At 58.3% G+C, this 25402-nt stretch overlaps 1 protein-coding gene across 1 annotated transcript in view; it reads left to right on the forward strand.

The window, feature by feature from the left end:
* The first annotated feature begins 2424 nt into the window (after window positions 1–2424).
* AJAP1 (adherens junctions associated protein 1) overlaps window positions 2425–25402 on the forward strand; it is a 48288-nt gene continuing 25310 nt past the window's right edge. Inside the window, exons 1-2 of the mRNA XM_027443408.3 lie at window positions 2425–3046; window positions 21728–22326. Of these exons, the coding sequence (XP_027299209.3) occupies window positions 3018–3046; window positions 21728–22326 (628 nt within the window). The 5' untranslated portion in view covers window positions 2425–3017. The remainder of the gene's footprint in view (window positions 3047–21727; window positions 22327–25402) is intronic.

Raw genomic sequence — 25402 nt, forward strand, 5'->3', positions numbered from 1 at the left:
CCGAGGTGCGGGCAGCTGCAGCTCCCCGGGGAGCAGCGCAGGCAGGGCCCAGCCACCCGACTCTGCCCAGGTACCTCTCCCCATGAGGTTTGCATTTTGGACACCTCAACCCAGCCCTGAGCCCAAATAATGTCCCATATAGAAATGCTTTGTGTGCATGCTTGAAAGCCTCAACTCTCCTTTGATATCTCTCTTCTTTTATGGCTAAAAACCATTGGGAACTTCGGGCTGGTGCCATTTGGATGCAGGGCAGAGGCAAGAAGCTCGAGAAGAGACTGGGGGCCAGAGAAAGCTGTTGGGTAGGGCACGGCTCCCTTCCCTACCCAGGTTTGCTTGCCTCATTAATGTTTACAAGTCTAATGTATATATTAACATTTATAAATACCGTACAGCCATATAAATACAGGCTGATGGCTTCTTGCCCCTTTTCCCAAGCCTGCCCTGTGCCGCTGCGCCCTGAGCCCCCTGCCCGTGGCTCTGCCCCAGGAGGGGCCCACGAGCATGCAATTGGCACGCCAGCTCCGTGCGCCTGGCACAAATGGGGAAACGATATTTTTTTAAGTGGGGATGAGTTAAGAGGATTTGTTTCAGATACAAGATAGCTCTCATTAATGTTTGCTCACTTGGGTTTATTTAAGTCTTAATTGATTGTCTTCTACTTAACTGCACTCCAGTATCTCTCAGGCTCCAGAACAGACTCTTATGAGACTGAAAATTGCCCCTTCTTCCCTTCCTCTCTATAAAGATCTTTCATGTTAGTTGGCCAGGTTTAATGGATGATAAAGTCACTGGGCTTGCACTAGAGCTGAGGTTTCTCTTTCAAGTCGCTACACACAGCCTCCAGAAAGACCGTGCCCTGGTGGATGCTGTGCTTTGATAGCTGTTTTTGCTGTGCTAATTTGCAGTGATGAAGTTCATCATGTCCCAAATCCTGGGTTTGCATGTAACGAGGACCGCTGTGTCTTGTGGCTCCCCCCCTGCAGGCTGTGGGGGAGATGAGAAGTTTGGGCAGGGCTGAGCTCCAGTTTGTGGGATTTGTACCCTGCCCTATAGCTGCCATCGACCCTATAGCTCCACCGGGTGTGTCAGCACCTTTGTGTGCCTCTGCCCAAGCAGCTCCATAGTGTGCTCAGAGCAAAACAAAGCAAACCCCAGCTTTAGGGCAGCTCGGCACACCTGGCTCCGCTGTGTTTCCTGGGGGAACAGACCTCTCTGGGAGCTGAAATCTGACGGGGTAAGCTATTCCTCAGGCCAGCTCCTGAGAGTTCATCCTTCCCAGAATAGGTTCCCTCTGACCAGGAATCCAACCCAAAATAATGTGGGGATTTGGATGCTGAGCTACAGCACTTGCAGAGGCAGCTGCGGCTGGTCCACTGGGAGCACACGTAACGAGCAGGGACTTGTTAGGTGTCATAAGGACAACAGTGACCTTTAATCTGGCTTGCTTGCTTAAAGGAAGCTATTTGTGTTTCTAGAACAGGATTATATGGAGCCAGAAAAATCTCGAGACTCAGGAAGGCTTTGGAGAGACGTTCATTTCGCTTTAACCTTGCTTTTGGCGTGAGTGCTTTGTACAAAGTGAGTTGTGGCTGTTTAAATGCCTTTTCCTCGCTGGCACCATGCACTGGCACTGAGGAGCATTGAAGGTTTGTTCCTGCAAGGGAATTGACTCTGACTCGGCAAAACGCAATCCTGTTTCTCACCTGTAGCCGGGGCAGCTTTGTGAAATCCATTGCCAAATTCATGCAAAAATTTATTACAGCGATTGAACAGCAAACATCCAAGGCAGCTTATTTTTTTCTGCCTCCCCCAAAGAGACGCTTTCCTTTCGGTATCCTAGCTATAGGAATAATTCCGTTCCTTACTGTCAGCACCCCCTGGAAGCAGAAAACATACCGGGCTATGATGAAACACCTCCTAAAATAACCAGAGCCTTTCCTGACACATCCGCGCGTGTCCTATTGTCGTGAAATGAGCACGAAAAAAAAAAAAAGGGAAAAAAAAAAAAAAAGCCTGAACTCGCGGCTGGCGGAGCTCCGGCGGCTGCTGCAAGTCCCGGCTCGGGAGCCCCAGGGGAGCTCGGCGGGACGCCGCTGGCCGCCGGGGCTGCCGCTGGCGGGGCGTTCTCCGGCGGCTCGGGAGGAGCAGCCCAAACTTTGGGCGCAGGACCGAGCTGCGGCGGCCGCCAGGAGCCGCCCGGGGCCGCGCCGAGCCCGCTCCGCCCGCAGCTCCCCGGGGGCTCCGGGAGCGCCGAGCGCCCCGCGCCCCCTGCGCGCTCCGGGAAGGTCCCGGGAAGGTCCCCGCACCCCGGGGTGCCCCCGAGCCGCCCCCGCGGGGGCCGGGCGCATCCACCCGCCCCGCTCGGGGGCCGCGGAGGCTCGGCGGGGCCGGGGCGTTTCGCCACCTCCGTGCGCAGGCAACGGGGCTGGGGGGGGGATGGAGAGGAGGGGGCGGCCGGGACCCGTCCGCGGGCGGCGGCGGTGGCGGCTCCGTGCCCGGGCACAGCCCGCACCGGCGGCTCCGCGGCGCGCAGGGGCCGCGCTCCGCCCCCGCCTCCTCCCCGCGCAACTTCCCAAAGCCGCGGCCCCCCCCTCGCCCCCGCCCCGCGGGCGCGCGCGCACACACGCGGGCGCGCGGAGCCGTGCCGAGCCGTGCTGAACCGTGCTGTGCTGTTCCGAGCCGCTCCGAGCCGTGCCAAGCCGAGCCGCACCGCACCGCGCCCGCCGGAGCCCCGCGCATCCCCCGCCGCCCATGGGGCGCGCAGCCTCCGCGGGCGCGCTGCTGCCCCGCCGGTGCTGAGCGCCCCGGGGGCTTGGGGGGCACGGGCACCGAGCGCCGCCCTCCCTCCCCTCTCCGCCGGGGGCTGCGCGGCCTTGGGGCGGCCCCCGGGCATGCCCCAGCCGCTGGGCGCCGCCTGCCCCGCCGCTGAGCGCCGCCGCGGGCGCGGGGCGGCGCGCACGGATGGAGAGCTGAGGCGGTGAGCCCCGCCGGGCCGGGCCGGGCCGGGAGACGTGACCATGTGGATACGCCGGCTCCCGGGAAGCAGGTAGGGGGCTGGGGACCGCGGTTGGGGGCCGGGGGGAGCCGCCCGCGGGGCTGCACCGAGCGGGTGCGGAACGGGAGCGGTGCGGGGCTGGAGGAGTTGGAGGCTGAAGTTGCTCCGGAGGGTGGCGGAGCGGGCACGGAGCGATGCAGCCCGGCGACTTGATGCCGGGAGCGCCGCGAGCCGAGCGCCTTCATCCCGGGAGAGGTGGAGAGGCGCCCGCCGCCTCCCCGAGCCCCGCGCGGCGACCCCGGCGGCTGGGATGCGCGGTCGGGTTTTCTTCGCCTGTTGTTCGCTGCACGCTCCCGGGGAAAGGCAGCTCCCGGGCCGGGCCCCCCGGCCGGCCGGGCAGGTGCGTTTTGGGGGAAGGGGCCGGGAGGGGCGGGCAGGGCGCCCCGGGCATGGAGAGTGCGCACGCAGACAGACAGCTGGATGTGTTTTGTAGATTAATCGAGAATTGCAAAGCAGAGGAGACAGAGGCAAAGTGTTATGTAACACATTTTCATTACCGCTGCGAAGTCATCTGAGCTGAAATCTTGTTATTTTCGGGGTATTGTGTTTGGAGAACACTAGTTACCCGGCCCCTGCCCGCTCTCTGCGTGTCTGCCCTTAAAGCTGCAGGAATGCCTATTTTTGTTTATTTTGACCGGTTTCAGTAGGATATGTTTAAGGCGGTGGTGTGCCAAACGAGTAAGATGATACGGAAAACTATGCTGCCGTGCGATGTGCACCACGTTCCTCTCTCCCCAACCCAATTCTGTATTTTTAAAGTCCTATTTTGAACAATTAGGCGCTTGATGTGGGGCACGGGTCAGACAGTGCCGTCTGCCATGACCCTCTCCTGCGTCTGTGGAGCGCGAGAGCGGCTCACACACGGCGTTGTGCTTTCTGGATGTGCAGAGGGTCGTGCTGCAGTGGGGGGTCCCATGGCGAGCGGCCCCACCACAAGGAAAACGAGAATCGGGCCGCACGGCCGCTCCCCGGGGAGCGGGACGCAGAGGGCTGCACGGCTGCGGGATGAGCGGACGGATGGATGCGAGCACCAGCGGCAGCCCTACCCCGAGCAGCAACTAGGGGAGCCCATCAGCCCTCTCCACCTCTCGCTGCTCTGCTCCCCGCTCCGAGGTGCTCGCGGCAGACACTGGCACGAGTCCTGCTCCCGGCGGGGCAGGGTGCCCCGAGCACTGTGGAGTGGCCATTGGGACATGGGCGATGTGATGGGCGCTTCTCCAAGGCCCGCCGGAGTCGCTGGAGGCTTTGTGGCTTGGCTCGAGCATCGGATTAAGGAAGGTGAAACTTGAGCTGAGATTTTCTTCCGTGCTGAAGAACTGGGGGAGGCCCTCAGGTTTTGTCTTCGGTGGCGTTCGGGTTTGTCTCTGGTGTGTCAGGGCAGTCGCACGCAGCCGTGTCCCGGGGACTGACAGCCGTGCGGCACGTTCCAGGTGGGCACAGCAAGCCGAGAGCTGCCCGTGGCCCCGGCCTCGTCCCTCTGGCCGTGCTCTGATGGCCCGGGCGAGCCAGCAGCTCTGCACTGCCACCGGAGACGTCCGCCTGGCAAGGCTGTGCTGTGCCGGGGGAAGGACGGAGCCTCCGCGGAGCCTGCAGTGGTGCCGTGACCTTAGGAATTACTCCTGGGCGAAGCACCTGAAACATTTTTCAGGGTGCCTCCCAGTTTGGATGTATTTGGTGGAAGATGAAAAGATCGGCGGAGCTGGAGGGCTGCTTCCCGAGGCTGGAGCCAGCAGAAGACTGTAATCTTAGAAACAGAGGACGCCCTCTGCTTTTTTATTTTGTGAGGAGTTTAGCAAGGAAAATGGGAGCCTTCCGGTCGCTTCTCTCCTCGAATTGCCTCACGAATTTCTTCGCTGCATACCCTGGATCCTCGCTGCCAGCCTGTCCTCTGTACCACCTCATCAGCTTGCAGTCCCTCTGCGTTTCATTTTTAATAAGAGATAACTTTCCTGCTAACCTTGCCTGCTGCTCTCGCTTCTCTCTAACTCTAATTGCTTCTGGCTTTATTTCTGACATTTCCCATGTCATTTCCCCTCATTTTCTTGAAGACTACCAGAAAAATAGCTCCGAGAGAAGCAGCAGACCTTTCCGGTGCCCGTTTCACCCCGTGCAGTCTCTGCCTCCAGTTGCTGGATGCGCGGGGAGGTGGTGCCTGTGCTCCTGCCCCAGGGCTCCTTCCAACCCTGCTTCCTTTTGCCCCGGGGCAGTGGCGATTTCATGACCCTACAGACGAGCTGAGCTACCCTAAGCTGAGGAAAGCAGCACCTACAAACCTCAGAGGGGAACTTTCAGCTCCCCCGGCTGGGTGGGAGAGCAGTGAGGAGCTGGGTGGTTTTGCAGCGCTGCCCCTCAAAGCTGCTGCGAGTTCCCCGTGGGGCTGCGGGGCCGGGGCTGTGTCTGGGGCTGCCGGCACCGAGCGTGCACCTGCAGCCGTGTGTGTGCGTGTGCCTGTGTCAGCGCGTCCGTCTGCGCGTGTGCCGGAGTGACAGCCCCTATGCTGTGCTGTCTGCTAGCTCTGCCTGGTGACTCCCCTCCCGTAGCCACCAATATCCTGTTTTCAACCATATACCCCAATTCTTACGGCATTTAGCTCCGCAGTGATTTGCAGTGAGGGTACAAATCCTGCGTGCAGTTTGTTTGATTGTACAAAGTGACTCATTAAAAGCATACGTTCCTGCGCGTGTGCGCCCAGGAAACTTTATGGGCCCTATAGCTCCTGCCAAGGCAAATATTTCCCATGAATTTCGCTCATCAAGTTCATGCTGTCAAATGTAGATTCAGCCGCTCGTCAAAGATGCAAGGCTTGCAGTCTGGGGAGTAATGAGAGCAGTAAGCAGTGGGAGTTAATGGCCTCCGCTGAGGAGCCCTTACTCATCCCGCATCCACGCAGGGGCTGAGCTGGCTGTTCCCGGGCGAATTGATTGCCACAGGAATTCATCTAGTGTCGCCGGCTATGACACTTAACGGCCACCATAATGCTCGAATAAACTGCGCTTTTACGCCGCGGTTCGTACCTCCGAGCCGGCAGCGATTTCACCGAGGAGGAAAAGGAGCCGTGCCCACACCGAGCAGCCTCGGCGCACGAGCGGCTCTCATGGCACTGCTGGTGGCGGGGGCCGAGCCGCTGCTGCCCTCCGAGGGCACGGCGACGGCCCTGGGGGGATCGGTGGGGGCATCACTGCTGTCCCCGGTCCCTGGCAACCTCCTGGGAGGCAGCGCCCGCGTCAGCGCCGATCATGCCTTCGTTTGTCATACGGGTCCATGGGATGTGTGAACTGGCTGCCCATCTGCTCGCGGCATCTGAGCGCCGCGGCTCGGGGCGCGCTTTATGTAACCGGCATCTGCTGGCAGCGAGGAGCGGCGCCCTTCCCTCCTGCAAGGCGTAAACACAAAGTAGAGCGAGGTGCCGGCCGGCTCGCCAGGTGGCCCGATAACCTTGTGCTTACCTTGCCTCCCCTCGTGCTGATCCGAAAGGCCCCCCAGCAGGGGTTATTTGTATCGATGCCGGCGTGCAGGGCGGCAGCAAGCAGCGGGAGCCGCTGTGCCACGGCTCTGTAGGGTGTGAATAAACGATGTGACCTCAGACAGGTCTGCGATGCGCTATGAAAATGTGGGCATGCTTCAGCCTCTACATAGAGCTGATAGGGGCAGCGCTGGGAGGGCAGAGGGAGGCATCGATACGCTGAGCTGGGGGTGCGGGAGCTGTGCCGCATGGCTGGCTGTTGCTCCGCGATGGGGGAGCCTCGGGCCCGATGTGGTTTGAGTTTGGGATCAGAAACTTCTGTCGGGGGAGCTCCGAGCTGCCAAGCGCATTGGGCAGCATCAGGGGAGGATGGGGAGTGACCCGGGGCAGACCCCATCTCCTCGGTGCTTTCACATCCCTTCTGCCTCTGTCCCTTCTTCCCCGAGCTGGGCGGTGATGCTGGGGGGGGGCTTTGTGGCCCGGCACCCACCCAGGGGTCTCCTCTGGGTGCTGCTGCTCAGCCCCCACCCCGATGCCTGCTCTCCATGGGGATGAATCCTTCCCTGGAATACCACACAGCTCCAGACCCGACCTGCCTCTGGCACAGTGGAATTAGGGCGGATGGGAATGTTTCCTGTGGCTCTTCTTACCGGGACCTGCGCCTCCAGACTCGGCTCACCTAATTTCCTGTGATGGAGACGGACTTCATCTCATTTCTCTTCGAAACGCATTGATTAAATCAGAACTGCTGGGAGATTTAAACTGAGCCTCTGTGGCCTGAACTTAACTGCGGGAGGTTTACCTACCTTTATCCTTCGACATTAATTTGGTTTTGGGAGGATTCCTCGTGAAATGAGGTTTTTCCTGGCACTGAACCGCTGCTGCTTCTGCTGCTTTACCGATTTCCTTCCCCGGCCTCAGCCTCCCATCGAGGCCATACCGAAGCCTCCTCTCAGTGTGGAGCTGGGACATCTCTGCCTGGAGTCTGCTGGGAGGAGGCCAATGCTGGGGCTTGGGTGGGGGCACAGGAGCCTCCCGGGGAGGGCTGATGGTGAGCTGCCCCCCTGGCACCCACAGCGGGGCTTTGGCACCCTGCTCCGGTGCTGGGGCAGTGACCGTCACCACGTCCTGTGTGTCCCAGCCCCGTGGCCGTGTTCTACCAGCAACTCCCCTGCAGCCACCACTGCTGGAGACCCTCGCCCCCTGCACGTCTTTATTTTTGGAGCTTCATCCCGTGGACGGGGCCGCTTGGAGCAGCCGTCGGAGCGCAGGGGGAGGTGGAGGCCTCCGGCACTAACCCCGAGCGCAGGAGGATGCGGCACTTCTCCGGCGCTTCCTCAGCGCTGCTGAGTGATTCAGCCTTTCTGGTACCAAGCAACAGCAATAAAAGGAGAAGAAATCCAGCTTGGCTGGAGATGGATGCGCAGTTGCATGGAAATAAGCACCCTCCAGGCACCGCCTGGCCCCGAGGAGCACGGCCCCGCGCCCTCCGCCTTCGCTAGCTGCGGGGGAGAAGGTACATGGACTGCAGCGAGGAAACATGAAACGAAGCTCGTCGCTCACAGGAGTCGCTGCTTCCAGCTCTGATGTGGGAAATGTCTCGGCATGACTGGGAAATAACGGATGGGGGGAGGCATAGCACGCAACGCCTCGTGCTTGAGTTCCCTCCAAAGGTCTTGCTCGCATCTCTGGTTTCCCACAAGCGGTGCCACGGCCCCAGAGCTGTATTTGTGCTGCTGTAGCTGCTGGGGCATCCTGGCAAGCGGCACTGCCAGCGTGGGTCCTCACGGTGACTCCGGCAGCGCTCAGCCATTTGCTGAGCCCTGGGGAGTCGGGGTCATTCCTTGGAGCTGTGCCAGGGGGACCCTGGCTGGAGTGGGTAATGAGAACAATTTGCCCTTTCCTAACGAAGCAAAGGGCTGGCAGTGAAGAGAGCAGAGCCCCTGCTGTGGACCTGCCCCTAGCTCCAGGCTGGGGTGGCAGGGGACAAGGCGCCGCGGGTGGCAGCACGTGGGGCGCGGGGAGCCTTCCTTCTGCTGAATGGGGGCGGCAGCGTTGCCAATCCCACGGAGCTCCGAGTTTATCGCTCCAAATAAAGGCTGAGTAAAAGCTGCTTCGAGAACAACATGTAGTCAGGGAGCGGTAACACGCTTCTGCAAAGGGAGTGTGACCTGCAGGAGAAACACAGGCGGGGACCTTTGGGAGGGAACAACCAGAGCAGGCAGAGTGCCTGTGCCCTGACGTGGGAGCACGGGGAAGGAGCCTGCTGGCACGGGTCCCCGGGTGGTGGAGGTGAGAGGCTGCCTCGGGACGTGGCCCAGAGCAGCAGAGCCCCTGCTGGTGCCTGCACTTGGTACAGGCAGGAGTGTGGGTTTGCAGTTTGGGTACAGTCTTTCAGCAATCAGGCTGGCTGTGCGTCCCTTTCTGCAACACCCCAGGACGTTCGGACGGAGATCTCCATGATAAATGCTCGGCAGTGCTTTACAGCTCCATAAATAGGGAATGTGAATAGCATAATGGTGGCTTCCGAGCTGTACATAAAGCTATTGTTGGGCGGTGGGGGAGAGCTGATGGATTGTCGCTCGCAAGACGACACTCAGGGCTCTTGAGAGCAAGCAGTGCAGATTTATGTTGGCGCTGGAACGCGTTTCGCTTGGATCATGGAAGCAGCCAGTCTGGGGGGGAAGTGTGGGGTCCCCCGGGGCTGGGCTGGCCCCACAGCCGAGCCCACAGCTCGCGTTGTGTCCCCCTGGGGTGTGTTTTCCTAATTGCCGTGGTCCTGTGCTTGACCCCAGCCGCGCTCCTGGGGGTGCGGTAGCATCTCTTTGCTCCGTCTGCAGTAATGAAGCGTTAGTTAATTGCTGCGGATTAGGACATCCACTTAAGTACCCAATGAAACGTCGGTGATTGATGCTGGGGACCAGCAGCACGTGGCCGTGTTCCCACTTGTGCCTTGACCCTCGCCGGGCTCTGCTCCTTCCCCTGCAGAGGGGCCTCGGAGGAGCAGCTCGGTGCGTCTCGAGCTCCAGCTGAGCCTGGAGTGGCTTTGCATTAACCAAAGAGAGCATTACAATCCCAGACGTTGGCGTGCGTGATTTTCAAAAGAGCTTCCAAGAAGAATAAACTCGTTCCCCACAAGTAGCTGCCTTCCGTACGCTTCCTTATTAAGTTTTCTCTGGGAAGAGCGGGGCCGTTATTCATCATCTTGTTTCCCGGTCCTGTAAGAGGCTCTCTACTCCTTTCACATCCTCTCGAGCGAAATATGCAGAACTCGCTGTGTCAAAGTGACACGTTCGCTGGCAAAGCAAGTGCTGCTCACTTTGATGGCAGAGGATGGAGCTGCTTATTGCAGGCGGTTTCTTGCGGGCGCTGTGCCCAGGGTGCCCTGTGCAGGATGGGACCCTGCAGCCCCCCGGGGGGGACGTGGTCCCTTGGTGAGTCCGAGCCCTGCCCGCGGGGCTGCTGGCACAGGGAGGTGCTGGCACCAGCTCAGGCTGTCGCCGCACGCTGCTAATTAATCCTCTCTGTCTTCAGGTGTGAATAACTTTTGGCCGAGGTTGCTCTTCTGAGTGTTGATGCTGAGGGATGAGTTTCATCTTTTTTTTCTCTTCTTTTTGTTTTTTTAATGAAGAGAAGTGTTTCTGCTGGAGCTTCTGTCCTGCTCCCACAAGGACATCAGCAGCAAACGGGGGGTTTCTGGGTGACCTGGGGTGGGCACGGGCAGGGGCCACCTTTCTGCTCTTCCGCAGAAGGCTGAGATGCCGCAGGAGAAGGAGTGCAGGAGCTGGAGTGCATCGCAGAGGGTTACAGACAGCAGCAAGGGGTGAGAAAAGTCTCCTTGTCATTGCCGATCTGCCTGGCTGGGACCTTCATCTCCTCTGGAGATAACGCTTTGGAAAGTTTAATCTCTCTTGCAAAGGGGATTTTTTATTTTATTTTTTTTAATGAGATGCAAAGCACAGTGATATCTGACTCACTGGCAATTAGCCTCCGGAGGGTGTGTGCCCACAAACAGCGCAGTGTTTCCTCGGCGCTCGCTGGAGAAGTGCCGCTGGTGACTCATGGTCACCTTTATCCTGTGGGATCGCGCTCCTGCTGCTGCTGCTGCTCCTGCTGCTGCTCCGCCAGGTGCTGTGTGCGCACCGAGGTGGCCGTGGCAGGGAGCACTGCTCTCCTCCGTGGAAAAAGCAATTGTTTGGTGCTAAAAGGGGATTTAAACCTCTGTATGAAAGGATCAAGAGTCTTTGCCCTGGATTTCATTCTCGCTTTCTATTTCTATTTCCTTGCTTTCTATTTTGGTTTTGCTTTTTCTCCGTCTTTTCAGCCCGTTCTCTTTTTTTTCCACTGAGCAGGTCCAGCCACGAGCCTGCTCCCGCGGTGCCGGCCCCCGTGCCCGGAGCAGGGCAGCCCCGGTGGGGCTGAGCTCTGGGATCCTGCTCTTGCTTTCTCCCAGCCTGTGTATTGACGTTTGATACTTTCAAAGCGTGCTTTGCTTCTTCCATTTTTTATTGTATTTCTTGCCCCATAAAAGCTACCTGTCTGTCTGCTTTTAGCGGTTTGATTTCTCTCATCTTCTCCATTGCTGTAGCACTTATTGGATCTTTCAAAATTCTTTACACTTCCCCTTTGTTCATTTGCTCATACAACCGCTGGGCTTTCGTGATAGACTGAGCATCCGTGGGCTCGCGGGGCCACCTGGGAGTTCCCCTGAAGAAAGCCAGGGTTGGCTCTTGGATACAGCGGTGTAAATCGGGAGTAACCCCATTAAATAGAGCACTGCGTTGGCCGTGCAGCCCAGTTCAGGCTTCCTGGGGGAAGTGGGACACCCAGGGAGATGTTCCCGACAAATCCCGCTGGCAGATATCCGTTCCTTGGGTATTTTTCACAGTGATAATGTTTGCCTTTATTTGGGATATCTCGGCGGGCAGAGCTGTGAACTCGGATGCGCCGTTCCTGTGAAGTCGTATTGTGTTACAACAGTATAATGAACCCATTTTAATTATTTTGTTTTAAAACTCGTTAAGCCGCTACTTAATGCATACTGAGCTAACTTATCTTATTTTTATTTTAGATCAAAGTGTTTCCTGCGTACGCTGTAATGGCACGCCTGAGCACATTAATTTAGAAAACAAGATAAGTGCTCGGTTATTTAGCGGGGGAGCCGGGGTTCCCTGCAGCCTGGTGCCGGCCCCTGCCCGGCCCCAAAAGCAGCCGCTCGCTGCCCCGGGGGCTGCACGGAGATGTCCCGAGCTGTGGGGTCAGGGAGAGCACATCGGGACCAGGGGCTGTGGCTGTTGATGGGGCAGAAAGTGCTAGTAACAAGTGCCATAAGAAGTGGTTCATAGCAGGATCTGGGGTCATGGAGGGCATGGGGTAGGTTGAAGGCATCGTTGTCTCCTGAAATCCCTGCACCTCTGTGGGAGTGGGCTGGAGGAGAGGGAATCCTTGCTGCAGAGTTTGTGCGGTCAGCTCAGAGCCACCTCCTGCCACCGGGGAAACCCCAGCTCCTGCCTCCCCTGCAGGGCTCAGGGTTTACGTTTGGATTTTCCACGCCGATGCCTTTATTTTGTTGCACTAAAAGGCCTGAGCGCTCCCTGGATAAACTGCTTTGTTCGTGGATCGATTCTGCAGGGGAGACACATGTGGAAAAGGAAGAAAGCTCGTGAATGAAGCAGGGAATGACCTTGTTCTTCATTTATGGCTGTGGGGGAAATGCACGTTCCCGTGTGAGGCTGATGGACCCGTCCTGGCAGCTCCAGGGGCTGGAGGAGCATGGCACGGGGGCATGGGGGGCTCTGGGCTCTTGCCCTCCTCCCCGTGCCAGGGTCTGGTCCGGTGGGACCGGGCCCGCAGCTGAACTCTGCTGTCCTTATTTATTCTTCACAGCATTAGGGATAATCTCTAAGCCGCCGGGTTTACTGCTCTCGTACACGTGTCGCCATCCCTTCCTTTTGGCAGCACCATTTTGTAACTGAGGAGCGGTGACGTGGGGCCGCGTGGATCAGCCCAGTGCTGGGCACCCCAGCACCAAGCTGGGACTAAGGGGAGAAATCCTGCCCTTGGGTTACCCAAGGCTGGATCTGGACATGGGAGTACAAGCAGTGTGAGATGGGAAGGCACAATAAAGAAGAGCTAATTTCCTTGGTTTTATGTATTTGTATTTTTTCCTGAAGAATGAGGCTTGAGCCTGTGACTGTTCTAAAGGATTTTGGGTGGATTTGGAGGTGGCATTGGGAGAAACTTCCCAGCAGGTTGTGTCTGAGCTGGAGCTCTTGCTTCTGCCTGATAGCCAGCGCTGGTGCAAAATCCTGGGGGGAGAGTGAAATAAATGGGAGACAGGTGCAGGTTTGAGCTTGAAAGGCAGCTCTCACAGCACCCCTTTGTCCAGGCGGGACAGACGGCGAGTGTTACTGCAGACAGTTTGATGAAATGCCCCACTGTCCGGCCCCGCCGCGCTAAATGCGCGCAGTGTTCGAGGCAGCGTTGGCAGAGGCGCTGGCAGAGTTTGCGGGTTGCAGATCCCGGGCGCTGCCTGTGCCAGTTTGTTCCCTCGTTGCTGTACGTGCACCTTCCAGGGGCCGGCAGCAGCCAGGGACCTTTCCCTGTGCTTTATCTGCTGGGCTGGATGCTCCCTGGCTCCTGAGCTGCTGCTGCATCCACACCTGCGGAGTGGGTACCGAGGGATGCTGAAGCAGGCGAGGTCGTGCACAGCTCGCCTCCAGGCTCTGCTTCTCCTGGCTTCACTCAAGCCTGCTCCTCGCTGCTGTAGCAGCGCACACGGGGCAGTGCCAGGTCCTGCTGGGGTTAGGTCTCAGTGCCCACGACCTCAGCACCGATGCTCCGAGCAGCTCGGAGCAGAGCAGCTCCTTGGGGGGCTCCGTGGGAGCCCCTCTCCTGGCCTCGTGGTGTTTGCCAGCTGAAGCCGTGGCCTCTGCCTCTCGCCAGGGCAGGCAGCCTGCGTCTCGGTTGTTTTCTGTCAGCTGGCAGGATGCTTGTCAGAGCAGCAGCAGGTGAATAGCGGAGCTCAGGTTTTACACGGAAACTTGCTGAAGACGTTTCTCTGCCTGAAGGCACATGCTGGCTTCCCGGGCTTCTCCCCCGCCCGCCCCCAGTGCTTTTCAAATCCTATCTGAAATAATCCCACACGGCCGGGTAGAACAGCCTCTAACAGCTGCTGTGTCCTTGTCAGAGCCACTCAGGCTCTGCCGGGGATCTTTGGAGGTTTTTGCTACCCCCGTGCCAGCCCTGCTGGGGGCTCCCCGTGCCGCCTGCGCTCCTGCCCCCCCAGGTGCTTGGTGTGGGGCACCCTGCATCCTGTTGGCATGCATCAAAATGTTTGAAAATGGGGGCTGAAAACCAAACAGGCCTGGGTTTGGGGCATGTTTCCAGCAGGCACGTGCTGTCTGCCTGGCTGCGAGAGCCTGGCGGTGGGAATTTGGTGTGCTTCACCCCCTGCTAATTTTCTTCTGTAATAAATCCCCTCTCTTCCACCGCACGAAGTGTTGTCAGTTTAATTACTTGTGGGGAGAGGGGAGAGGGAAGGAACTTAGGAATTGTTTTAAATGCCACTTTTATTAGTATGTAATCCTGAAGCTCAGTTCTGTAATATGAATAGGTGGTGATGTGGCACGTTTAATTTACCTAGGTGCTACTGTATGTCAGCTCCCGTGCCTTAATTCCCAGGCCCAGCTTTAAAGACCTTGGCAGCTATGTTTTCCTAAATTTGTAATTAACTTGGAGGGATTTGGGGCTCCAGACAAGGTGTTCCCAGCTCAGCCAGGCTGGGCAGGGTTGGGTTCACAGCGCTGTCCAGGCTTTGCCCAGGAGCGCAGCGGAGCAGGGAGCTGCTCCCGGCGGTGCTGGGTGCAGGCGCTCAGTGGAGCCCTGATGGTGCTGAGCCCACACGTGTCTTGTCATCTGCCCACGCATGGGAATTTGCTGCTTTCCTCCCCCTAGTCCATCCGAGGGGCTGTTCAGCCCCGGAGTACAGTGGCACTCCTCTATTTCCATGGCAATGGCTTGGAGCTGTAGCTCCCCGACAAAGGGCAGTCGGCGCGCTGCAGGGAGCATCATGCACAGAACCAGGGATGTCCCCCTCTGAGATAAAGCAGCATTGTTTCCACGTAAAACCAGGGACTTCTAAACATTCCTGTAACATGTGGGGACCTGAACACCCGTGTGGGATGCAGAGCTGTGCTGGCAAAGAAGCCTCCTGGAGCCAGGCACCCGGGTCCGCGCCGTGAGGGTGCTGCACCTTGCCTGGGACGAGCCAGCATCGCCCTGTCACATCTCCTGCTCGTCCTCCCGGCGGTCGTGGGAATATTTTTGTCTCTGTAGTGCTTGCTGTTTGGAGATGTAAAATGCTCAGTTCGTAAATCATCAAAACAAGGACATAACCTTGATTCCCTGTGCAACACCAATACATTACCTAACATGAGGCATGAAATGGAAGAATGGTTCCATTTGTATAATTCTGCATTAAAAATCAGCCTATTCTGCATTTACGGCTGCCTGTGAAGTGTCTCCACAGTCATGGGAGAAAGGGGCCGTTTTTGGAGAGAAAACAAGTACCTTATGAAAGGGATGCAAATCAGCACCTCTGCCTTGCTGCCCTATAGATTCACACTCGAGTGAGTCTTTTGAGGCTTCAGTGAAATGGGTTATTTGCAAATGGCTTGCAAGCTGCTGACAATTTGTATTTTGCAATTTGTCAAAGCCACTCTGTGGCCCTGATCCTCATTAATTGCTTTGACAGATGACCAAATTCAGGGATTTCCAGGCGTGCAGCACGTAGCCTGGGTTTGCAGCTGCTGGATTAACCCACCTCCCACCCGCGGGACCAGCGGTGCAGGAGTCCCTGTCCCCAGAGGGTCGGTGGGACCAGGATGTCCCCGGCATGCCTGGGAGCTGCAGACCCGCAGAGGGGTTTTGTCCCCATGTGGCTGTGCCCTTCCTGCAGGACCCAAGGATGTCAGGTGGCACCTGGAGATGAAAGGGCAAGGGAACGCATGCAGCCTAAAAACATTTTGCCTTGGAGCAGTACGAGATGTTTTCCCTTCCCATCGTGTTCCTCCTCCTGTTCAGCAGCCGCGCTGGCTCTCCCTGCCTTCCCCTCCCACACCGTGATTGGCACCAGGAGCTGGCAGCGGCTGAGTTCTGAAGCAGCCTCCCCGCAGCGCTGGGCTTCAGGGGCTTTGGGACAGCACAACCACAGCCTCCACCCTGTGCCCCGATGGCAGCTTCTTGGGAAAGACCCGGCTGTCACCAGGGGCAGTGCTGACACCCCACACCCCGCAGGCAGGAGAAATGGCAAGGTCAAGGTGGCACCGAGCCGCAGGGGTGCCCGGGCAGTGCGCCCCATCACATCGCTGGACCCATCACTGCTGCAGCTCTCTCTGCCCTTGGGGCGCTCGTGCCAGGCTGTCTCTGCAGATAGAAATGCAAAATAACGTGCACGGAGGGCACAGAAAGGGGGGGTTACTCTGGTTATCCTGCCTGCTCTCATCTTCCTTTATGTGCCTTGTTTTTCACACACATTGCTGTCCAAACTCCATATCGTGTTTGGAGACTGCTGTGCTGCTGCGTCCAGCTTCGTCATGCAGAAAGCAGCACCTCACCCTCCCTGTGGAAGCTGGGAAGGGGCTCGAGGGGAATTTGGGAGCGGGTCTGCCAGCCCCCTGTTTCAGGTGTTTGTGAGGGAGGCCTGGGAACAGAGGTGGCAATGGCAGAGCAGAGAGATGCTGGGCTTGGGGTTCGTCCACACTCCGGGAATACGAATGAGCAAAGCACTTCTCTTGCGTGTGCTCGATTCACAAAATGCTCAGCACTTCTGGCTGTAAATGAAGATTCGGAAGGGGCTGGGAACGGCCTTGGCGTGCCCCACGGGCAGGAGCTGATGGGCAGAGCCCCAGGAGGAGGCTCCCCGGTGTCCCCGGCACAACGTTCCCAGCACGAGGGCGCAGCGAGATCAGAGCCCCGTGCCCCCTCGAATTAATCTGCTTCTGAAGTGCCAGCTCCCCTGCCCTTCAAAGCAAATGGCTGCATCTGAGAGGATTTACAAAGGGATTTTCGTGCTGGGGAGAAAGCATCACGCAGGGCAGGCAGGGGGGCTGTAAGGAATGCTCTCAGCACCGTCCGCGCCGGTAGCGCCGTCACCTTGAAAACGGAGCCAAGCTCTGCTCCCAAGGTGCTCAGCAAAGTCGTTGGAGGTGAGAGAGAGAAAATCCCCACAAGCACGGGATTTGGGCTCTTCTGCCAGGCTGGGCTGGGAGACAGCCAGCCAGGAAGGAACAAACTTCCCTGGTGGGGGCAGGAGCCCAGGTGCCCCAAAATGTCCCCAAACCTGGCACCAGCCCCAGGTCCAAAAGCAGAGCGGTGAGGCTCGTCTGGGTGCTCTGGGTGATGCCTGGGCTGCAGTGCTTGGGGCTGGGGGCTGCGATGTGGGAGTGAGGCTGTCCTGAGCTCAGCTCAAAGTGCACAACCTGCTGGTTTCTCCCCCTCGTTGCTGTGCCCCCAGCTGAGGGATTTAATCTCGGTGTTTGTTGTTGGCGTCTGAGTTGTCCCTTTCTAAAAGAGCAGGGGAAAAGGGAAGGAAAACAAATGACTAAATATTTGTGTGTTTTTATTTCTGCCAGGAAATTAAGCTCTGGCTAACGGTCCCATTTCACTCGCTCTGGAGAACCTGTCCTCCAGGCTGCTGGGGCGATGCGGGGCTGATTTGGGGGCTGTGGGGGAGAATCGCCCTCTGGAAATGGGGATGCTGCACGGAGAGGAGCGTGCCGGGATGAAATCCTGCGTGTCCCAGAGGGGCTCGCACCCCCTTTGCCCCTCCAAGCCAAGGTCCTGCCCTGCCATGGCTCTGGGAGCTCGTGGGTGGTCGTCTGCTGGGCATGATGCTCAGGAGAAACCGGCACCTCGCCTCCTTGTGCTCGTCCCAGTGCCATCAGTGCCCTGGGGATGAGGGCTCAGAAAGCCCCCGTGCTTCCCCATGTGCCCACAGAGCCCACCTCCTCCAGGACCCCATCACCACACCTCCTGCGCTGCCAAGCTGCAAGGAAACCTAATTAAAATCCGCATAACAGGCATGTAATCGTTGGAGTGTTTAACCCAAGTTTTGCCTCCGCCGTACCGACACCAGTAATTTCACAACTAATTACAAAGCACGGGAACGCCCGCCTCCTTCTCCCCTTCTCCTCCCGAAGCTGCGGGGCCCCAGCAGGTCTGCGGGGGCAGAGCTCGGCTGGGTGCTGCGGTGGTGGTCAATGGTCCCCGCAGGCCCCGCGTGCAATCACTGTAATTATCGGAGCGGTTTCATTGAATTCAGTCAGCTGCTCCTGTACTCGCCGTTAAGCGCGTGTAAATATTTGTAGGAGTTTCTCTTACGGCGTGAAAATACGGCCTGCTCACCATCCATTAAGCCACGGGAGCGGATTTGTGGTGCAGGGGAACAAAGGTTCCTGGGCGAGGAGGCAAAGCAGGGATTCGGTGGTTTCAAACCTCTCCGCTGCTCTTTTCTTTGCCGAACCGCCTTGCCAAGTTTTGTTGAACTTTCCCTGGAGTTTGAAGGACGTTTCAGGATAACGCTCTCATTCACCTCCAAGAAGGGAAAGGAGAAAATCGCCCACGCTTTTCCCTACTTTTCTTTGCAATGAGGCAAATCGTAGAGGGTGAGGGAGGGGGTTGTGGATAGTCAAAGCCCCGGGCTCCCGAGGCTGCGGTGAGCGGTGTAAGGGACCCTGCCGGTCCCTGTGCAGGTCGTGGTGCCGCAGCCGTCAGCACACATAGCAGTCAGTTCCTGCGGGTGCTGCGAGCAGTTATTGTTCCTCTGCCCTCTGCTTTCCGCCTGGCGAGATGCAGGGCGTGCAGGCGGAGGAGGATTTGTGCCATTTGATGCATCAGCAAAGATCCTAAGTCCTCCGAGGGCCGTGCCTCGGAATAGCTGCGCCAGCAGCGAGTTGCTCTCAGCCGCCTGCGACCAGCAGCGACTTTCTGCTCACAGCTCCTGAGAGCTGAGCAGGGGCTTACACCCGGCTTGGGGTGGGTGAGCACAGGGGGTCCCTGGGGGCAGCATCCCGGGAGCATCGGGCTCCTGCAGGATCGCCCGGGCTTTGGACACCCCATTACCAGGGCCAGACAGGACTCTGAGATGGATACGTCCCCAGGCTGCCCCATGGGACACTTCTGTCACCTTCAGCGCTGGCAGGAGGCTGGGTTGGGGCTGGGGGATATGGGGGGAGCGAGCTGCAGCCCCCAGCCTGTTCGGGGGACGGGGGCTGCTCCCACTGGAGCCATGGGACCGCTCGCTGCCGCATCCCCAGCGCTGCTGTGCGCGCACGGCGCTGCGTTGCCTGGACGACGCCGACTCCCACTCGCTGCTGTTTGTGCTGAAGGACACTTTCTCTCCTCCGTCGTTGCAAAACCCTCAGAAGATCGCGTGCCACACACGATTGCTGTGAGCTGACCGGACTGGCAGCCCCCCCCAGGAGCCGTGCCTGGGGCCGTGCCAGCCGGCGGGCAGCTGGGGCCATGGCTGGCATCGCCCCAAAGGCTGCGGCAGGCAGGTGACCCCGCCACCCTTGGGGTGCTGCTGGGGACAGCCTCGCGCTGCCCCAGAGGAGCCCTGGATGTCCCTGCCCATCACCAGAGGCTTGGGGGCCAGACCAAGCCTGGGGAGCGATGCCAGGAGCGAGGGACACCCCCTTTTTGGGCATCACCTGGTGGCACCGTGCTTGGGTGCGGGGTTTCTGCGTGACCCACCCGGAGGCGGGGGCCGTGTGCCGTGCGCTGCATCTTCCCCGCGTCCTCCCCACGCTGCAGGGAGCAGCCCCGGGGTGCTCGGGCACAGCCTGCGCTGGAGCCAAGCCCCACGAGCTGAGGGCTGGCCAGAGCCAGCCGTGGTGCCGCGGAGTGTTGGGGCTGTGCCACTGCTGCTGAGACTTGAGAATGTCATGAGCAAGCAGGAGGAAATGGGATGAGGGGAAAAATCTGCTTTCCTCGGGGAGCTGCCAATCCCAAGTACTGAGGACCGGTATTTTGTCTTTGAGAAGCTAAAAGACAACAGCTGGGATTCAGCGACAACCGAGTTTGGGCTGGTTTCATTTTCCTTCTCCTCATTCAGTGGCTATTAATAAAAGTGCATCATTTGCACTGCTTTCTCCTGGAGGAGCAGCCCGGCAGCGGAGAGGTTTTGGTGTGCGCATGTGCGCGCATGGGTGCTGTGGGCGCGCTGCTCGGGGTGCGCCTGGTGCTGGGGAGGTGCCTGGCACCCCTCCTTCCTCGCAAGGAGAAATTTCAGATCACTTCAGGAGCTAGGCGGAGGCTGAAATTGAGCCTGGCTGGGGTGGCAGCAGGGCTGTGAATATTGCTAAGGTGATCCCACGTGTGATGCTCTCGCAGGAAGCCCGACCTCCTGGCTGCTCACCGGCTTTGCCCGCGGAGCTGCTGGCGCACAGCACGTGGGGACGTTCTTTGTGCCCAAATCCGATTACTTCTGCCCCGTGGGTTAGCATGTGGCTCGGCTCCCAAAATCTCACCGGGGACAGGGCCACGAAGCTAGCTCAGGGTGAGAACCCCCACGCAGAACCCAAGGCAGAGGCAGTTTCAGCAGGAGCAAAGAGATCTCGGTGCCCCCAGCGCAGCCGTGCCTGGGGGGATGGTGCTGCCTGGGTGGGGCACTGCACCCGGCCCAGCTGGCCTCTAAAAAAAATGCACCAACAATGTATTTTGTGTGCCTTTTTTTTTAACATCTTGAAATTTTTCCTCCCCCAGCCTGAACTATTTTGGTTTATGTTGTTTGTTGCTGGCTCTTCCCTTTCTCCTTCTGCGCTCTCTCCGTGCATCGCCTTTTTCCTCCCCAAAATAAATGCTGTTATGCTCTGAAAAAATAGCCAATTAGGAAGAAAAAAGAAAAATGCTTTGAGCAGAAAAAGACTGTGCCTCAGAGTATCCAGGTCATCTCCATTGGCTTCATTTGCTCACGCACGGAGGGAGTATACAATTCTTCTGTCAACCAGATGCACATTTTGTAGTGCTCCCAATGACTTTACGGGGTACAGTGCTGTGGAGGATTAGTCTATTTAGCCATATAAAGCTCTCATTAACTCCTGCTGAGTTCGACAAAAGTCTTTCTTGTGTAAAAGCCGAATAAAACAGAGTAAAGATTTTTGGGCTTTGGCCTATTCCTTTTTTTTTTTTCTGAAAAAGCAAAAAGCCCTGCATATCTCAGGCGTTTTCCTTCCGTGAAACACTGCGCTTCACGTGAAATAGCATCACAGGGGAAGGCACGAGCTAGAGCAGCGCTTCTCACGGTAAGATGTAACCGAGAAAGAAAGAGAGGTTTGACATGAAATAATGGTGGCACTTTACATCAAAGCAAAATTTAAAATAATTAACCTGCTGACAGTTCAGTGCGATTTCCAGCGATTGCGTTTATCCACGAGGAGCGCAGTGAAGCGGGCTGCCTGTCGTTCCCAGCCGCGCCGGGGGCTTCGCCAGGGGAAGGAGCAGCGCGGGCGCATCCCGCGCGGCGGGCGCACACCCAGCCCTCCCCGCGCCCGGGGAATCGCTGCTCCTTTTGAGTCACAGCGACCTGATTAATAAGAAGTGGGTTACACACGCCGAAGCGAGCGTTCGTGCGCTCTCCCTCACTAACTCATTGACTGGTTAGCGCCGCCGCCGCCTGCCGTGGGCTCGCACGAGGCGAGATCGCATCCGGCGCTCGGTGCCGGCGCGGCACGGCTGCTGCTCGTGCCAGTGGGTTCCCGAGCTCTGTGCAATCAAATGCAGGCTGCGGTGCACACACATGTCCTCCACCTCCTCCCGCCTCACCTGAGCCTTTTGCGCACCTCAAACCCCTGAAATGAGGGATGGAAACGTCCCCTGGGCCAGCTCGATGGCTGCTCAGTGTTGGGGATGGAAGGACGTCCATCCATGGCTGCTCTCCCTGCTGCAGCTGTGCCTTTTGCGTAACTCTCAGGATCTGAGCCGTCCCGCTTTGGCAGTGAGAAGGGGAGCGGGTGCCTGGGGCATCCTGCATTGCTGTTGGGGGAGTGCTGCCTCGCAGTGCTGATGGGGCTGGGGGATGTCACCAGGTTGGACGTGGCTGGGCTGCAGGGTTTCACTCCCCACCTTGGGAAGGGGGTCGCGGAAAGCCGTCCGTTGTGCCCGCCGTGCTCTTCCTCTCTCTAACACGCTCCACTGTCTGTCTGCAGGTCAGGTTGCCCGCTAGGAAGCCATGCTTGGATGTTGATAGCCATGTTCCACCTCGCCATGGACCTCGCCAGCTGTGAGCCCGTCGGGGTCCGGCTCTCACCGCGGCCGGCGCACCGGCACAGACTGCCCCGCGGCGCGCTGTGGGGCATGGGCGGCACCGAGGAGCCGCGGCGCCCCGTCCCCCCCTGGCCCTGCGCCCCCCGCTCCCGCCGGCCACCCCCCGTCCCCCTTCCCCGCGCCAGGAGGCAGCTGCGGGGCCGCGGCTTCGCCCCCCGGGACGGGCGGCCCACGGCGCTGCCCGAGGTCATCGTTTGGGGCCCCACGGGCGAGGAGGACTCCCTGGAGAGCAGCACGCTGCCCGGCGCCTTCACCACCACCGCCGCCACCACCACCGCCGCCACCACCACCACCACCGCTGCCACCACCGTCGCCGCCACCACCGCCGCCGCCGCGCCGCCCCCCAGCAGCCCGGCTCCCACGCCCGGTGGCGAGGTGCCCCGAGGCAGCCCCGGCCGCCCCAGCACCGCCGAGCCGGCCGCCGGCCACAGCAGCGGTGGCAAGGACGCCCGCCCACCCCGCGGCCTGGGAGACACCTCAGGTACTGTCCGGGGACCGAGCACAGCGCCTGCTGTTCCATGGGGAGGGGTGTGCTGTGTTGTGCCACAGTGCCGGGGGATGCCTGACCACGGAGAGGGATCAACAGTGTTCTCTGGCTGATTGGGGTGGTTTTTCTGGCCATTTGGGGTGGTTTGTCTGGCCACTTGGGGTGATTTGTCCATCTGTCCTGGCTCCTCTGCATGTGCCAGAGGCTTGGGGTGCATCACGGCTTGGGTGCTGCGCTCTGCTCTGGATCCATCCTGAAACAGCCCTGGGTAGCGGAGGCAATGCTGGGGTCTGGATGCAGTGCTGAGCGGCACGACCGAGCCCTGGTGCATGGCAAAATCTCACAGGGGATGGATGGCAGATCCAGAGCCAGGGGATCCTGGCACAGGGGTATCGTGGCACGGGCTGCCAGTGCGGAAACGCCGCCCAACTCCGAGATGAGCGATTTCAAATGAGCGCTCGGGAAACAAATGGAAGCTCTGATTCATCACTTTTATCTGAGACATTTTCTAGCAGCTTGCTGTATTCTTCCTATTATCAGTACACATCCACAAACCATCTTCCGTAATCAAATTTAGTGCAGCACTCAGTTACTGTAATGCGTTCCACCAGCACTATTTGCTGCACGGACATGGATGAGGAAGCAGGTTCCCATTTATTTCAAATTATATTTGTTATTACCAGTATTAAACTGTGGGATACTGTTGTACAGTTTACAGAATATATTCACTGTGCATTGACCGCTTTTAGCCCACGGTGATTTTCTAGTCAAAACGAAAAGGAATTTTACGATCTGATCGTAATCCTGATGAATTTATCTAGCACGCCCTGCTTGGGAGAAAGGGGAAAACCAACCAGAATGATGTTCCTAACCTGAAGTTATTTGTGGTGGCGAAAAATCGCCCAACCCACACGCATCTTTTTGCTAATAAATGAATAAATAAGTAGAGTTAGAATCAGCTGGATGAATTAGCTGGGGAGCATCGATAATTCCCAGCACAAACCACCGGCAGCCTGAGGTCCCTGGCGGGATGCTGAGCCTCACGGCCCCATGCTGCGGCATCGCCCGGCCCCAGTCACAGCCTCCAGCACGGCCCCGGTGAGTGGGGAGCTCCCTGGGGGCTCCCACTGCCGCTCTGAGCTCCCATCGGGGCTTTTCCAGGATCAGAGCTTTTGTTAATGATCTTTCCCCAGAGTGGTGGATACAATAAACTCCTTTCCCGGGCTAAGGGACCTTCTTATCTCAGCCTATCCGCCCTAAATTGAAAAGTGCCTGAGCTCCGAATTTGCTTTTGTTGCCATTATCCATGCTAAGCACCCAGCGAGGTCTTGGAGGTGAGCGCAGAGCCCTTTCTTGCTGTACATCAAATCCCAGCGAGGAGGCTGCTTCGTCAGAGCGAGCAGCCCTGGTGAGCTCCTCGGGGGGAAGGCTCCGGCACCAGGCACCAAGGCTCAGGATGAGGAAGAAACTCCTGTGCTGCGGCTGCGTGCAAGAAGACGACCAAAATCTCCACCAGGACTGCTGCTGGGGCAGGGAGGACACCAAGGAAAAAGGCATTTAACCTCTTAAAGCCTGTACTGCTGCCCCATGGCCAGCCTGGCTGCAGGGTGATGGCTCCTGCCAGGATCCCGCTGCTCCATGCTTCCCTTTGAGCACGAAATGGCAGGAGGGAGCTGCAGGAGGTTGGGAGCAGCGTGTCGGCAGAACCAGGGTCCCACTTGGCCCTTCACCGTGGCAGGGAAGTGGCCAGCAGCACCCTGAAGCACTGGCCACGGTGCTTGCGGCGCGCACGTGGAAGCCCATGCGTCGTGCGAGCCCTGCTCCTCTCCGTTACATAAGCTCTGGCGGCTGGAAGTGTTTGTTCTCTGCCTGGAAAAACATATGGCTACAAATTAGGATTAGGTAACTTGTTTGTACTCTTGATGTGCCTCAGTGAACATCACAAATCGCCGTCCTGCAGCCCAGAGCAGTGGCACCACCGGCGGTACGGGAAGGCGAGGTGCGGAGGCACCGCGCTCGGAGGCTGCGGGGCTTCAGCCTCCCCGGGGCCAGCACCTTCAGAGGGGCTCCCACCAGCTCCCAGCCCACCAGCAGCACCCTCGCTGCTGTCCTGTGTGGTTTCGTATGCAGTCAGAGCGGATCAGCTGCCGTGGCACTGGTGGAAGCACTGCTTTTCCCCCTGCTGCCCTCCCTGTGCGCACCCACAGGGAGCCGCCACGCTCTGGGGGACAAAAGCTTTCTCCTTCCCTTGGTGTGGGATGACGGCTGAGGAGGGGGACGTGAGTCAACAAAGTGACTGGGAGGGGAATGTTAATTCTCTCCAGAAATGATTTTAGATGGTAGGAGAAGCCATCACTCACATGGGCACAGCCATCGGATGTGGTGGGGACCTGCACGCTCGGCTCCCATCACAGCACCGCTTCCCACACTTCAGCAAACGTAGTGGTATTTGGTTAGGCAAGCAATTACAGCAATCCTGCTCAGGTTTTCCTCTCGCCCCACTCCTTCTTGGTTAAGAAGAGAGAAAAAAATAATAAGAAACAATCTTTATGTGACTCACCGGCAGAAAAACAAGCCTAAAAATTTCAGTGGAATAGCAAAAATCCTGCTTAGGAGGAGAAAAGATAGACAAGTGATTGCTGCTGGTGTCCAAAAAAGAAAAAAGGGAGGTAAAGCGCGGCTCTGTTTGTGGTGGGTGTTATCGTGCAAGATTTTTTTGCTGTTTTTTGTAGCAAGTAAACTGAAAATCAGGTGTGTTTATCCCTGTGCCACCTATGTCTGCTCAGCGCCTGGCAAGAGTGCTGATGGCAGTCAGATGGGGACTCAATATGTTCACCCATGCGTAGTTTATGCTTATGGTTTTCAAAAATGTGCTTCCTTTTTCGGGGGCTGTCATATTCATTTTACGACGGAGCATGTAAGGAGCGAAATAATTAAAATTCCATCGTGCTGCGGGAGGCAAAGGTTGTAACAGAGCTTTTGTCGCCGCGGCGGCGCGGTGCTGTCTGCGGGCTGCTGGCCTCCGCAGGAGCGAGGATCTGCTCTTCCTACTGGCTCAGCCAAAAAAAGA

This window comes from Anas platyrhynchos, chromosome 22 (assembly GCF_047663525.1).
Source record: "Anas platyrhynchos isolate ZD024472 breed Pekin duck chromosome 22, IASCAAS_PekinDuck_T2T, whole genome shotgun sequence".
Lineage (NCBI taxonomy): Eukaryota > Metazoa > Chordata > Aves > Anseriformes > Anatidae > Anas > Anas platyrhynchos.